This window comes from Ovis aries, chromosome 2 (assembly GCF_016772045.2).
Source record: "Ovis aries strain OAR_USU_Benz2616 breed Rambouillet chromosome 2, ARS-UI_Ramb_v3.0, whole genome shotgun sequence".
Taxonomy (NCBI): Eukaryota; Metazoa; Chordata; class Mammalia; order Artiodactyla; family Bovidae; genus Ovis; species Ovis aries.
Genome location: NC_056055.1, coordinates 229,900,461 through 229,912,951, shown reverse-complemented (window position 1 = coordinate 229,912,951; position 12,491 = coordinate 229,900,461). Strand labels below are relative to the sequence as shown.

General features: G+C 42.0%; 1 protein-coding gene across 1 annotated transcript; it reads right to left on the bottom strand.

Moving 5' to 3' along the window:
• Positions 1 to 11,239: 11,239 nt before the first annotated feature.
• LOC132659135 (small cysteine and glycine repeat-containing protein 3-like) lies at positions 11,240 to 11,636 on the bottom strand. The gene has a single exon (XM_060408833.1). It carries the CDS (start codon positions 11,570 to 11,572, stop codon positions 11,240 to 11,242), a length of 333 nt encoding a protein of 110 aa, XP_060264816.1. The 5' UTR covers positions 11,573 to 11,636.
• Positions 11,637 to 12,491: the final 855 nt, after the last annotated feature.

Genomic DNA, 12,491 nt, shown 5'->3' with positions numbered 1-12,491 from the left:
ATGATGGTTTGATTTATAATTTTCTGACTAGGATGGTGTGAAAGCAATATGCATACAGTAGAAATTGTATTTTCATTTTGAACTATGCTCTTTTCCTTCAATGCTCTTGTGTGATATCCAGCCCTAGCTCCCAGTCAGCCATTCACACAACTATTCTGTTTTTCCATGTTCACTATAGTAGTCAATCAACTACATGGGATTAGTTCAGTTCAGTTCAGTTGCTCAGTCATGTCTGACTCTTTGCAACCCCAGAAACTGAAGCACACTAGGCTTCCCGTCTTCACTATCTCCCGAGGTTGCTCAGACTCATGTCCATTGAGTCGGTGATGCCATCCAAACATCTCATCCTCTGTCTCATCCCTTCTCCTGCCTTCAATCTTTCCCAGCATCAGGGTCTTTTCCAATGGGTCAGTTCTTTGCATCAGGTGGCCAAAGTATTGGAGTTTGTGCTTCAGCATCAGTCTTTCCAATGAATATTCAGGGTTGATTTCCTTTAGGATGGACTGGTTGGATCTCCTTGCAGGCCAAGGGACTCTCAAGAGTCTTCTCCAAAACCACAGTTTGAAAGCACTGAGTCTTCTTTACATCCAATTCTCACATCTATACATGACTACTGGAATTTTTTTGTTTAGGAATTTTTCATTCAAATTGTGCCATTGTACATAACACTGCAATAAATACCTCTGTACATATTTTCTTGTATAATTTAGAAGTTATTTTGAAACATGAACTTAAAATTTTAATTGCTGATTTGGACTGTATGCACAAGTGAAAAGATACTGCCAAGTTGCTTTCCAAAATGGGGTGTTATCAGTTCATACTTCCAACAGTGTATGATAGCTGCTGTTTCCTTGAATCTTTACTAACTGGAATATCTCCTTTCTCTCCCATCCACATGTACATTCCCTAATCTGAGAGGTTATGGCATATCATTATAGTTTTAACTAGAATTTCCTTAAGATTGGAAATTATCTTATTTTAATTTCTTTTTATGTAAATGCTCCATTTGTATAGTTTATTTGCTTTTTTTCTGTTAGGTTCCAGGCACTTTAAAAAATATATTTAGTTAGGTTTTATATTTACCTTTAAAAATCTTTTCAAGTTTTTTTTTGGAATTACATTAAACTGATATATTTGTTTGAAAGAAAACAGAAATCCTGACAAAACCATCCTCTTTCCATCCATGATCCTTGCATATGCCTTCATTAGTTCAGAGTTTCCTCTATGCCCTTTAAATATTTTGTTATTTTTTTCTCAATGGTTGTATTCCACATTTTCTCTAAATTTCTTAGATGCTTATAGCTTTTGTTATAATAGTAAAACGTGTCCCTTACCCTGGGCTTCTCAGGTGGTAAAGAATCCTCCTGCCAGTGCAGGAGATGTAAGAGACATGAGTAAGTTCAATCCGTGGGTTGAGAAGATCTCCTGTAGTAGGAAATGTCAGCCCATTCCAATATTTTTGCCTTGAAAATTCCATGGACAGAGGGCTACGATCCGTGGGGTCACAAAAAGTCAGACATGACTGAGCAACTGAGCGCACATGCATGCCCTACCTTTGCTACATTTTTGTTAGTTGTTGTTAGTGTATAAAACATTACTGATTTTTCATGTCACTTTCCAGGAGCATTTCCATCTTATTCAGGGATTGGAGGTTCACTGTGATTACCAGAGACACAATTATATCATCTACAGATAATGATGATTTAATTTTTCCATTTTGATCCTTATCTCTCACATTTTTTTCCTGCATTAGTAGAATTGACTATGTGTGTGTTAATCACTCAGTTGGGTCTCTTTGCAACCCCATGGGCTATAGCCCACCAGGCTCCTCTGTCCGTGGAATTCTCCAGGCAAGAATACTGGAGTGGGTTGCCATTTCCTTCTCCAGCGGATCTTCCCAGCCCAGGGACTGAACCCGGGTCTCCTGCATTGCACACAGATGCTTTACCATCTGAGCTACTAGAGAAGCAGAGCATTACCTAAGACCTTCATTATTGCAGAACAGAAATGGTGATAGCACACACACGCACACCACACACAGAACAAGGAAAGTGACATCACATTTTTAAATAGCAACACTGGTACCAAAAATACAATAAAGTAATGCTTTCAATTTTGAAATAAAAACTCTTTGAATCCATAATTTGATGCCTAGTTAAATTTTCCATTTAACATAATATTGCAGTTCATCACCATAACATTTTTAGTGGTACTCAAACTGTCTCATATGTGGCCAATGGGAACTTCTCTAAGTTGGGTTCTAAGTTGTCTCAACAGCTTTTTATGAAGTAAATGGTGTTTAGGGACCACAGTCTATGCCCTAGGAGTAGTCATTGCTAGTAGGCTAAGCAGCGTTTTCTAGATCTTCTCAGTAGACAGAGTAGGAAATTTAAATACATCGTTAGTTCATATAAATAGTTCTCATTCAAAATCAAGACCACAGAGGCTTTACCAACCGTGCTTAGCTGACAGCCACATCCTCCTCCTTCTACACCAAAATCCCATTCACCAGTTAACAGCCATGAGTGCTCACTTGTTTTACCCCATAGCATATACACAACAGTCTCAGTCTAACAATACCAAACAACCACCAAAAGTCAGGTCACCAAACACCAGTTTTGTCTGTTTTTGTTTTTTTTTTTCAGTTCTTTCATCCGCTTTTGTAGTTCTTTTGTCCTTAGCCTGTATTTCATGAGAGACGTACAAGTCAAATTATTGTGCTTTAAAGTTGCTTGAAATGATTCCTTTGTGGTTATGCTGCCTATTCAGTTCACGTTGAAGCACGTCTGTTTCATTTTATTTTCAATTTTTATAGATTTTCAAATGTGAGTTGTGTTGAATAATTATATACAATATTCACATGCTTCCAAAGTCAAATGTACAAAACAAGGTACACTTAGAAAAGTGTGACTTGTGTTCCCTCTGCCTTCTACTGGGAATCAAGTTTTCACTTTTTCATTAACTTTCGACTTTTTGAAAGGTTAAACAAGTACATACATTTTCAAAGATAAAAACATACATTTTCTTAGATAAACTTAACGAATTCTTTAAAATACTTAATTCCTTCCTTATGAATCTGTGTTAGAAAGTTAAAAAAAAAAAGAGTGAAAACTACCTTCATTATTTTTTGAGACAAATGTCATATGGATTCTAAATTAAGGATCTTTCCAGAAAAGGAATGTGTAGAAACAATTCACTTATAAAATTTGCTAATTCACTATGCTGAAGGAGAAAATTTAGAAGACTACCTTAACTTATACAGAAAAATTCTTATAAAATTTGAAACCTGTTTTTGGTCTTTGAGAATATAAAGAATATCAGTTACTATCTGGAAATTTCCAGGTAGCTTACAAAAATATTATAAAGAGACTTTGGCTATATTCTAGTTACTGTCAGAAACAAGACCGGGTACTTAGAAATATTAATAGAACCAACTGAAAAATCATTAGATCTAGTAAGAGAGCTCAGAAAAGTGCCAGATGTAGAACCAAATGGAAGAAACCAATAGCAGGTCTTTATGTGCCACTCAAATGCAGGATACTTAACCCCTGTGTTAATTTCCTAAGATTTCTATAACAAAGTTCCACAGATGGGGTGAGTGAAAACATCAGAAATGTATTTTTTCACACTTTCAGAGGTCAGAGGAAGACCTGGGTTCAGTCCCTGGGTTGGGAAGATCCCCTGGAGAAGGGAACGGCTACCCACTCCAGTATTCTGGCCTGGAGAATTCCATGGACTGTATAGTCCATGGGGTCGCAAAGAGTCAAATATGACTGAGCGACTTTCACACTATACACTACTCACACTATGCTTCATAAACAGTGTTTAGTAAATGAGCTATTTGTTTTAGAAAATTCTCAAAGCACCAGAAAACCACTCCACACACCACCTTTAAAAACAAAATCAAGGTTCAGGAGAGAGGGACATATGTATACTTATGGCTACTGTATGGCAGTTCAGTTCAGTTCAATTCAGTTCAGTCGCTCAGTCTGACTCTTTGCGACCCCACGGACTGTGCACACCACACCTCCCTGTCCGTCACCAACTCCCAGAGCTCACTCAAACTCATGTCCATTGAGTCAGTGATGCCATCCAACCGTCTCATCCTCTGTCGTCCTCTTCTCCTCCCATCTTCAATCTTTCCCAGCATCAGGGTCTTTTCAAATGAGTCAGCTCTTCGCATCAGGTGGCCAAAGTATTGGCGTTGCAGCTTCAGCATCAGTGCTTCCAGTGAATACTCAGGACTGAGTTTCTTAGCTGGAAGCTGCCTTTGTTATCACATGGTCTTCTCCCACGGTTGTTGTCTTATAAAGACCTCAGTCCTACTCAATCAGGGGTTCACCCTACTCCGGTATGACCTCACCGCAACTGATTACATCTGCAATAACCCTGTTTCTAAGTCAGGTCACATTCTGAGGTCCTGGAGGTTAGGATTTCAACATGTGAATTTTTGATGAGGGAGGGCACCATTGAAATCTGCAGCAGAATATAGCAAGTGCCTAAAGAGCAGGCCAGGCAAGAGGCTACGGACAAGGGACAAGAGTGATGCTTTGACTCCCAGCACATCAAGACAGGCAGAGAGAGCACGTGGAATTGACCTTGTAGATTTGGGGATGGCAGAAAGCATATTCCAGGTGGAGAAACAACCACTGAATTCTTGACATCAGAAACGGTGGAAGAAAGTGTATGAGTTAATGCAAATGTAGACTGAGAGAGGAGAACTGAAAAATTCAGTTCAGAAGAAAGACTCCAGAGGATCTTGAAGACGTTGGTACTTGAGCAATTAGGAAATTGGACTCTTGGTATAAGCAGCTTTTGACAGGAAAAGCCTTTTGCAGAAAAGAGCTCTCTGTAGGAGGCACACCTTTTGTCTCATCACTAACCTTAAACCAGGCACTCCCATGCTTTACTCATCTCTGCCCCCAGCACATCTTTCTATCTTCTGATCACACAACACCTTGCTTGGAAAAATTCAAACAATATAGAAGTTCATGGGCTTCCAGGTGGCACAGTGGTAAAGAATCTGCCTGCCAATGCAGGAGATGCAAGAGAGGATCTTAACCAGGTTAAGGGAGAGGATCTCAACCCAGGTTCAACCCCTGGGTTGGTAAGATCCTCTGTTGTAGGAAACAGCAACTCACTCCAGTATTCTTGCCTGGGCTATCCCATGGTCAGAGTAGCCTGGCTATAGTCCATGGGGTGGGTCACAAAGAGTTGGACACAACTGAGCAACTGAGTGCACACACACACACACAAACATACATGCGTATATATACATACATATATGAAAGTGAAAGTGCCTCAGTTGTGTCCAACTCTGCAACCCTATGGACTATAGTCCATGGAATTCTCCAGGCCAGAATACTGGCGTGGGTAGCCTTTCCTTCTCCAGGGGATCTTCCCAACATAGGGATCAAATCCAAGTCTCTAGCACTGCAGGCAGATTCTTTGCCAGCTGAGCCACCAGAGAAGCCCAAGAATACTGGAGTGGGTAGCCTATATCTATCTATCTATCTATCTATATCTATCTATATATATCATATGAGGGGTTCCCTGGTGGTTCAGATGGCAAAGAATCCGCCTGCAGTGCAGAAGACCAGGGTGTGATCCCTGGGTTGGGAAGATCCCCTGGAATAGTAACGCACTCCAGTATTCTTGCCTGGAGAATCCCCAGGGACAGAGGAGCCTAGTGGGCTACATCTATGGGGTCGCAGAGTCAGACATGACTAAGTGACTAAGCACTGCACAGCACACATTATATGGGCTTCCCTAGTGGCTCAGACTGTAAAGAATCTGCCAGCAATGCAGGAGACCTGAGGACATATATTATATAAATATACAATATACATATGAGTGTATATATATATATATATATATATATATATATATATATAAAATAAGGTCCACCCATTCTAACAGTATTTATTAGCAAACTACGGTACATGACGAGCTCTGTGATCTATACAAACTGTATTTGGGGTCTGCAATCTGAATCTAGTATTCCTTCTAGAAATGAAGGCAAAAGCTCACCATTAGATAAGTAGACGAAAACAATGTTTATGTTCTTTTAAACCTAGATCTTTTAGTTTAGCCAATATAGCAAATTAAGTATACCTGCTTCTTCTCAGAATACTCACACCACAGGAATAGAATAAATACACTATAAATAGGATCAGAATGACTGATGAGAGAATTTAATTTCGGACTTGAGTTTGAGTGAACTCCAAGAGTTGGTGATGGACAGGGAGGCATGGTGTGCTGCAATTCATGGGGTCCCAAAGAGTCAGACATGACTGAGCAACTGAACTGAACTGAACTGAATTTTTAATTTATTGGACTGCTCTTTTATTAATAGGTTGCTATCAACTCCGTTTACCTCTATGTCTTATAGAGTGAAACCAACAACCTTAAAGGAAATTGTCGGCCTCTCGCCTAGTTGTTTCCTCTATTTAATACAAATTTTAAAATGGGCTCCCTTGTACAGCATTCCAGACCTCTCAGAAGAGAAGAATAGAGGCCATCCTAAGCTTTTCCATCACTCTGGCAGTCATCAGCTGTGGTGACAGAATACCACAGACTGGGTGGCTTACACAGCAGATTTATTTTCTCACAGTTCTGGAGGCAGGAAGTCTGAGAGCAAGGTGCCAGTCTGGTCGGGTTCTGGTGAGAACTTTCTTCCAGTTTGTAGAAAGCATCTTCTCACTGTGTCTTCATGTGGCAGACAAACGGCTCTGGAGTCTTCCTCTTCTTGTAAGAGCACTAATCCCAGCATGAGACCCACACCTCCAGGACTTCATCTAAGTGTAATTAACTCCCAAAGACCCCACCTCCAAATATGGGGGTTGGGGCTTCAGCATGTGAGTTTAGCTTTCTGTGAGTGTGGTTTTCCTTCTCAAGGCTGTGGGTTTATAGTTCTTGCTGCTTCTGTCTGCCCTCTGATGGATAAGGGTAAGAGGCTTATGCAAGCTTACTGATGGGAGGGGCTAGCTATGGGGAAAACTGGGTCGTGTTTTGGTGCGCAGGACCATACTCAGGAAATCATGAATCCAATTCTCTGCTAATGGGTGGGGCTGTGCTCCCTCAGTTAGTTTTTTGGCCTGAGGTGACCCAGTCTTTCAAATCAGGAAAGGAGTACATCAAGGCTGCATATTGTCACCCTGCTTATTTAACTTATATGCAAAATACATCATGAGAAACACTGGGCTGGATGAAGCACAAACTGGAATCAAGATTGTTGGGAGAAATATCAATAACCTTAGATATGCAGACGGCACCACTCATATGGCAGAAAGCAAAGAAGAATGAGCCTCTTGATGAAAGTGAAAGAGTAGAGTAAAAGTTGGCTTAAAGCTCAACATTCAGAAAACGAAGATCATGGTATCTGGTCCCATCACTTCATGGCAAATAGATAGGAAACAATGGAAACAGTGAGAGATTTTATTTGGGGGCTCCAAAATCACTGCAGATGGTGACTGCAGCCATGAGATTAAAAGACACTCGCTGCTTGAAAGAAAAGTTATGACCAACCTCATTTCAGTTCAGTTCAGTCTCAGTCGTGTCCGACTCTTTGCAACCCCATGAATCACAGCACACCAGGCCTCTCTGTCCATCACCAACTCCCGGAGTTCACTCAGATTCACCAACCTAGACAGCATATTAAAAGCAGAGACATTACTTTGCCAACAAAGGTCCATCTAGTCAAAGCTATGGTTTTCCAGTAGTCCTGTATGCATGTGAGAGTTGGACTATAAAGAAAGCTGAGCTCCAAAGAACTGATGCTTTTGAACTGTGGTGTTGGAGAAGACTCTTAAGAGTCCCTTGGACAGCAAGGAGATCCAACCATTCCATCTTAAAGGAAATCAGTCCTGAATATTCATTGGAAGGACTGATGCTGAAGCTGAAACTCCAATACTTTGGCCACCTAATGCAAAGAACTGACTCATTGGAAAAGACCCTGATGCTGGGAAAGATTGAAGGTGAGAGAAGGGGACAACAGAGGATGAGATGGTTGGATGGCATCACCGACCCAATGGACATGAGTTTGAGTAAACTCTGGGAGTTGATGATGGACAAGGAGGCCTGGTGTGCTGCAGTCCATGGAGTTGCAAAGAGTTGGACACGACTGAATCACTGAGCTGAACTGAACTGAACTGACCCAGTCTTGGAGTCTATGAGTCTATGATAGGATTACTGGCATCTCCAAAGATCTTATACCAGCACGCCTCTCAGGACTACTGCTGCCAGTGCTCCTGTACCTGCAGCGGGCCACTGCCAACCACAGCTCTGCAGGAGACCCTTAAACACTCACAGGCAGGTCTAGCTCAGTCTCCTGTGTGGTCACTGGTCCTTTTCCTGGGTCCTGGTACACACAAGGTTTTGTTTGTGCCCCCAAGAGTCTCTGTTTCCCTTGGAGACAGAGAAAACTGGAAAATGGAAATCATCAGTTTTCATTACGATCCCAATGAAATGCAATGCCAAAGAATCTTCAAATTACCATACAACTGTGCTCATTTCACATGCTAGTGAGGTAATGCTCAAAATCCTTCAAGATAGGCTTCAACAGTGCATGAACCAAAAACTTCCAGATGTAGAAACTGAGTTTAGAAAAGGCAGAGGAACCAGAGAGCAAATTGCCAGCATCCGTTTCTGCTGCTGCTGCTGCTATGTCACTTCTGCCGTGTCCATCTCTGCGCGACCCCATAGATGGCAGCCCACCAGGCTCCTCCGTCCCTGGGATTTTCCAGGCAAGAACACTGGAGTGGGTTGCCATTTCCTTCTCCAATGCATGAAAGTGGAAAGTGAAAGTCACAGGAAAAAAAAAAACCATGAGAATTCCAGAAAACATCTACTTCTGCTTCATTGACTACACTAAAGCTTTTGACTGTATGGATCACAACATACTGTGGAAAATTCTTCCTGAGATGGAAATACCAGACTACCTTACCTGTTTGCTGAAAAACCTGTATGCAGGACAAGAAGCAATAGTTAGAGACTTACATGGAAAAACTGACTGTTTCAAAAATGGGAAGGGAGTCTGCAAGGGAGTCTGTATGTTTTCACCTTGTTTATTTAACTTTTATGCAGCGTACATCATGGAAAATGCCATGCTGGATGAATCACAGGCTGGAATCAAGATTGCCGGGAGAAATATCTACAACCACAGATATGCAGATGATACCACTCTAATGGCAGGAAGCAAAGAGGAACTAAAGAGCCTCTTGATGAAGGTGACAGAGGAGAGTGAAAAGGCTGGCTTGAAACTCAGCATTCAGAAAACTAAGATCATGGCTTCTGGTCCCATCACTTAATGGCAAATAGATGGGAGAAAAGTGGAAACAGTAACATTTTATTTTCTTGAGCTCCAAAATTACTGCAGATGGTGACTGCAGCCACGAAATTGAAAGATACTTGCTCCTTGGAAGAAAAGCTGTGACAAACCTAGACAACATATTAAAAAGCAGAGATATCATTTTACTGACAAAGGTCTATATAGCCAAATCTATGGTTTTTCCAGGAGTCATATGTGGATGTGAGAATGGACCGTAAAGAATGTTGCTCACCAAAGAATTGATGCTTTCAAATTGTGGTGTTGGAGAAGATTCTCAAGTGTCCCATGGATGGCATGGAGATCCAACCAGTCAATTCTAAGGGAAACCAACTCTGAATATCCACTGGAAGGACCGATGCTGAAGCTCCAATATTTTGACCAACTGATGCGAAGAGCTGACTCATTGAAAAAGATCCTTATACTGGGAAAGATTGAGGGCAGGAGGAAAAGAGGGTGAAAGAGGATCAGTAGGTTGGATGGCATCACCGACTCAATGGACATGAGTTTGAGCAAACTCCAGGAGACAGAGAAGGACAGGGAAGCCCAGTGTGCTGCAGTCCATGGGGTCACAAAGAGTCAGGCACCACTGAGAAACTGAACAACAACAACAACATGAGCTTAGGGGATACAATTCAGTCCACAGCAATCATTGCTGCCCCACCTTGCCTATTCTGTAATTGCAGACCTCATAGATATTTGCTGGGTTTTGTATTTGCCCACAATATGCTACCCTGTCATTGTTTCAGTTCTTGCTTGTCCCAGGAACCCTGAGGTAACTTTAGTTCTCCCCATAAACCATTAACTGTGCAGGTGGCTGCACCAAGTTCCTTCTTGAAAACCTTCACTGGCCAACAGCACTGCTGCATGTCAGAACGCCACCAGCTGCAGCTGTATGTTTTAAGCAAGTCATTTAACTTCTCTGTGCAGAGGCATTGTAATAGTGCTTCTTTCAAAACAGGTGCATTGTTAGAAAAGTGCCTGGATTTTAAGGGCAATGTGTGTGCTGCTCATTGCTGTCATTGTAAATGACAGACTTAGTGTCTTTTCAGTGCTTATTTCTAACTATTTGTATTGATATGCTCTGTACTTAGGTCAAACGCATGGCTTGCTAATTTCCATATGTGCTTTGGATTTTCCATCCCTCACTTGTTTGCCCTCCTTCTAGAATGTCTGTCTCCAACTATCTCCATTTGTCACAATCTTATTAATTCTGTAAAACAGCTCAAAATGCCATCTCTTTCTTGAAGTCACTCTACTCGCTGCACCCTTTTCTCACCCAACAATGAGGAGTCCCTCCTACCGTGATACATGACATCATGGTCTCCTGGTATGTTTATTGTTATTCTGTCTTGTGTTCATGGTTATTTGTGTATGGCTGGATTGTAGAGTAAATAAAATTGTAAACCACACCAGGGCATAATTATTCATGTATCCTTGACAGCCCCAAGCCATGGGAAACTATAATTAATGCCACTTTAATAAGAATATCTCTAAGGATAAAACAAGAGCAAATGTTCAGAATTTATTTTGGTATTTTATTAAGACATTTTTAGGACGTCATCTATAAAAAAACTCTATGGCCACAGGAAGGACAGATATTTATGGTAAAAACAAGAAGACAAGGCAAAGACAGAAAAGAATGTCACAAAAAAGTGAGAATCATTACCTCATTTTGCTGAGCTTAGTAAGCAAAATGTCCTCCATCATTTTTCTTGGATGACTTTGAATAAAATACCCATGTGTGACTATATTAAAAATGGAAAAGATACTTAACGTCAGAGCATGAGAACCAGAGGGAAGTACCATAAAGCCCAGGTGCCAAAGAGAGAGCACAATACAGATGGATGGATGGAGAGAAGTCTCAGCAGTGGGAACAAGCAGATGCGCAGCAGCACCTGCAGACCAGCTCACCTAGTGGCAGCATTGCTTCTGGCAGCAGCACTTCTGCTGGCAGCAGCAGCTCTTCTGCTGGCAACAGCCCTTCCCACACGAGTGGCAGCTGCAGGTGCGGCGGTGGCAGCAGACCACGGGGACGCTGCAGCAGCCCCCACAGCAGCCGCAGCAGCAGGGGCAGCAGCTGCTGCAACAGCCCACCCGGTAGCACCTGCAGCTGTTGCAACTGCCACAGCTGCCACCGCAGCCACCACCGCAGCCACCACCACAGCCGCTACCGCAGCCACCACTGCAGCCGCCACTGCAGCCGCCACCGCAGCCACCACAACTTCCACAACCACAGCAGCCCATGGTGTCAGTGGAGAGGACTTAGGAGAGGTGAGGAGGGAGTCTCAGGATGTGAGGGAGGTTGGATGTCACCTTCTTCTAGGGGGACCCTTATATATCTTCAGGAGCTGAGCCAAGAATATACAGCTTGTGCCTTGTTGTTCACCCCACTTCCTATAAGAGACCTCACGAGACTCTCACATCCTTCCTTGTTGAGATTGTGTCCAGTTAATACTGCTCTTTTAAACCATTAGCTGTCTCTTAAAGCTATATTTAGATTAGAACACACTTGGAACAGCTTTGTGCTCCTAAGAACTTACACGTGTATGTATGATTTGCGCCAGGGACTAGAACAGTGCCTGACCCATTGTACATACTCCACAGCCAGCTGTTGTATTAAATAAATGCCTGAAATATTGAAGAACTATCCTCATTTTTTATAACTGTGACAGTTTGCATCTGGAGTCAGGTAAAAGTCGCATTTTTAACATATGCTTCTTACTCATCACAGGTTAGGAAAAAGATTGTTTTTCTCTCTACTGAGATTCACTGCTTATCCACTAAGTTACAAAAACCTCTTGGAAGAATAAGTGAAAACCAGACCCCAAACAGAAAGAGCATCCTTAACATCTCACCTTAAAACACGTGTATGGTTTCCGGTTCAAGATAGCATAGTAGAAGGACACACACTCCTCTCCTCCAAGAACACAAAAATTGCAACTAGCTGTTGAACAACCATCAACAGGAGGACACTGGAACCCAACAAATAAAAACACCCCATGTCCAAAGACAAAGAAGGAGCTGCAATGAGACAGTAGGAGGGGCACAATCACGATCAAATCAAATCCCATATCCTCCATGTGAATGACCCACCAACTGGAGAACAATAATACCAAAGGAGTTCTCACACTGCTCTGATAGTTCCTAACCTTACGTCAGGCTT

What these genes read in the sequence shown, in the direction of transcription:
- LOC132659135 (XM_060408833.1), bottom strand. Translation starts at nt 11,572, where the DNA reads ATGGGCTGCTGTGGTTGTGGAAGTTGTGGTGGCTGCGGTGGCGGCTGC.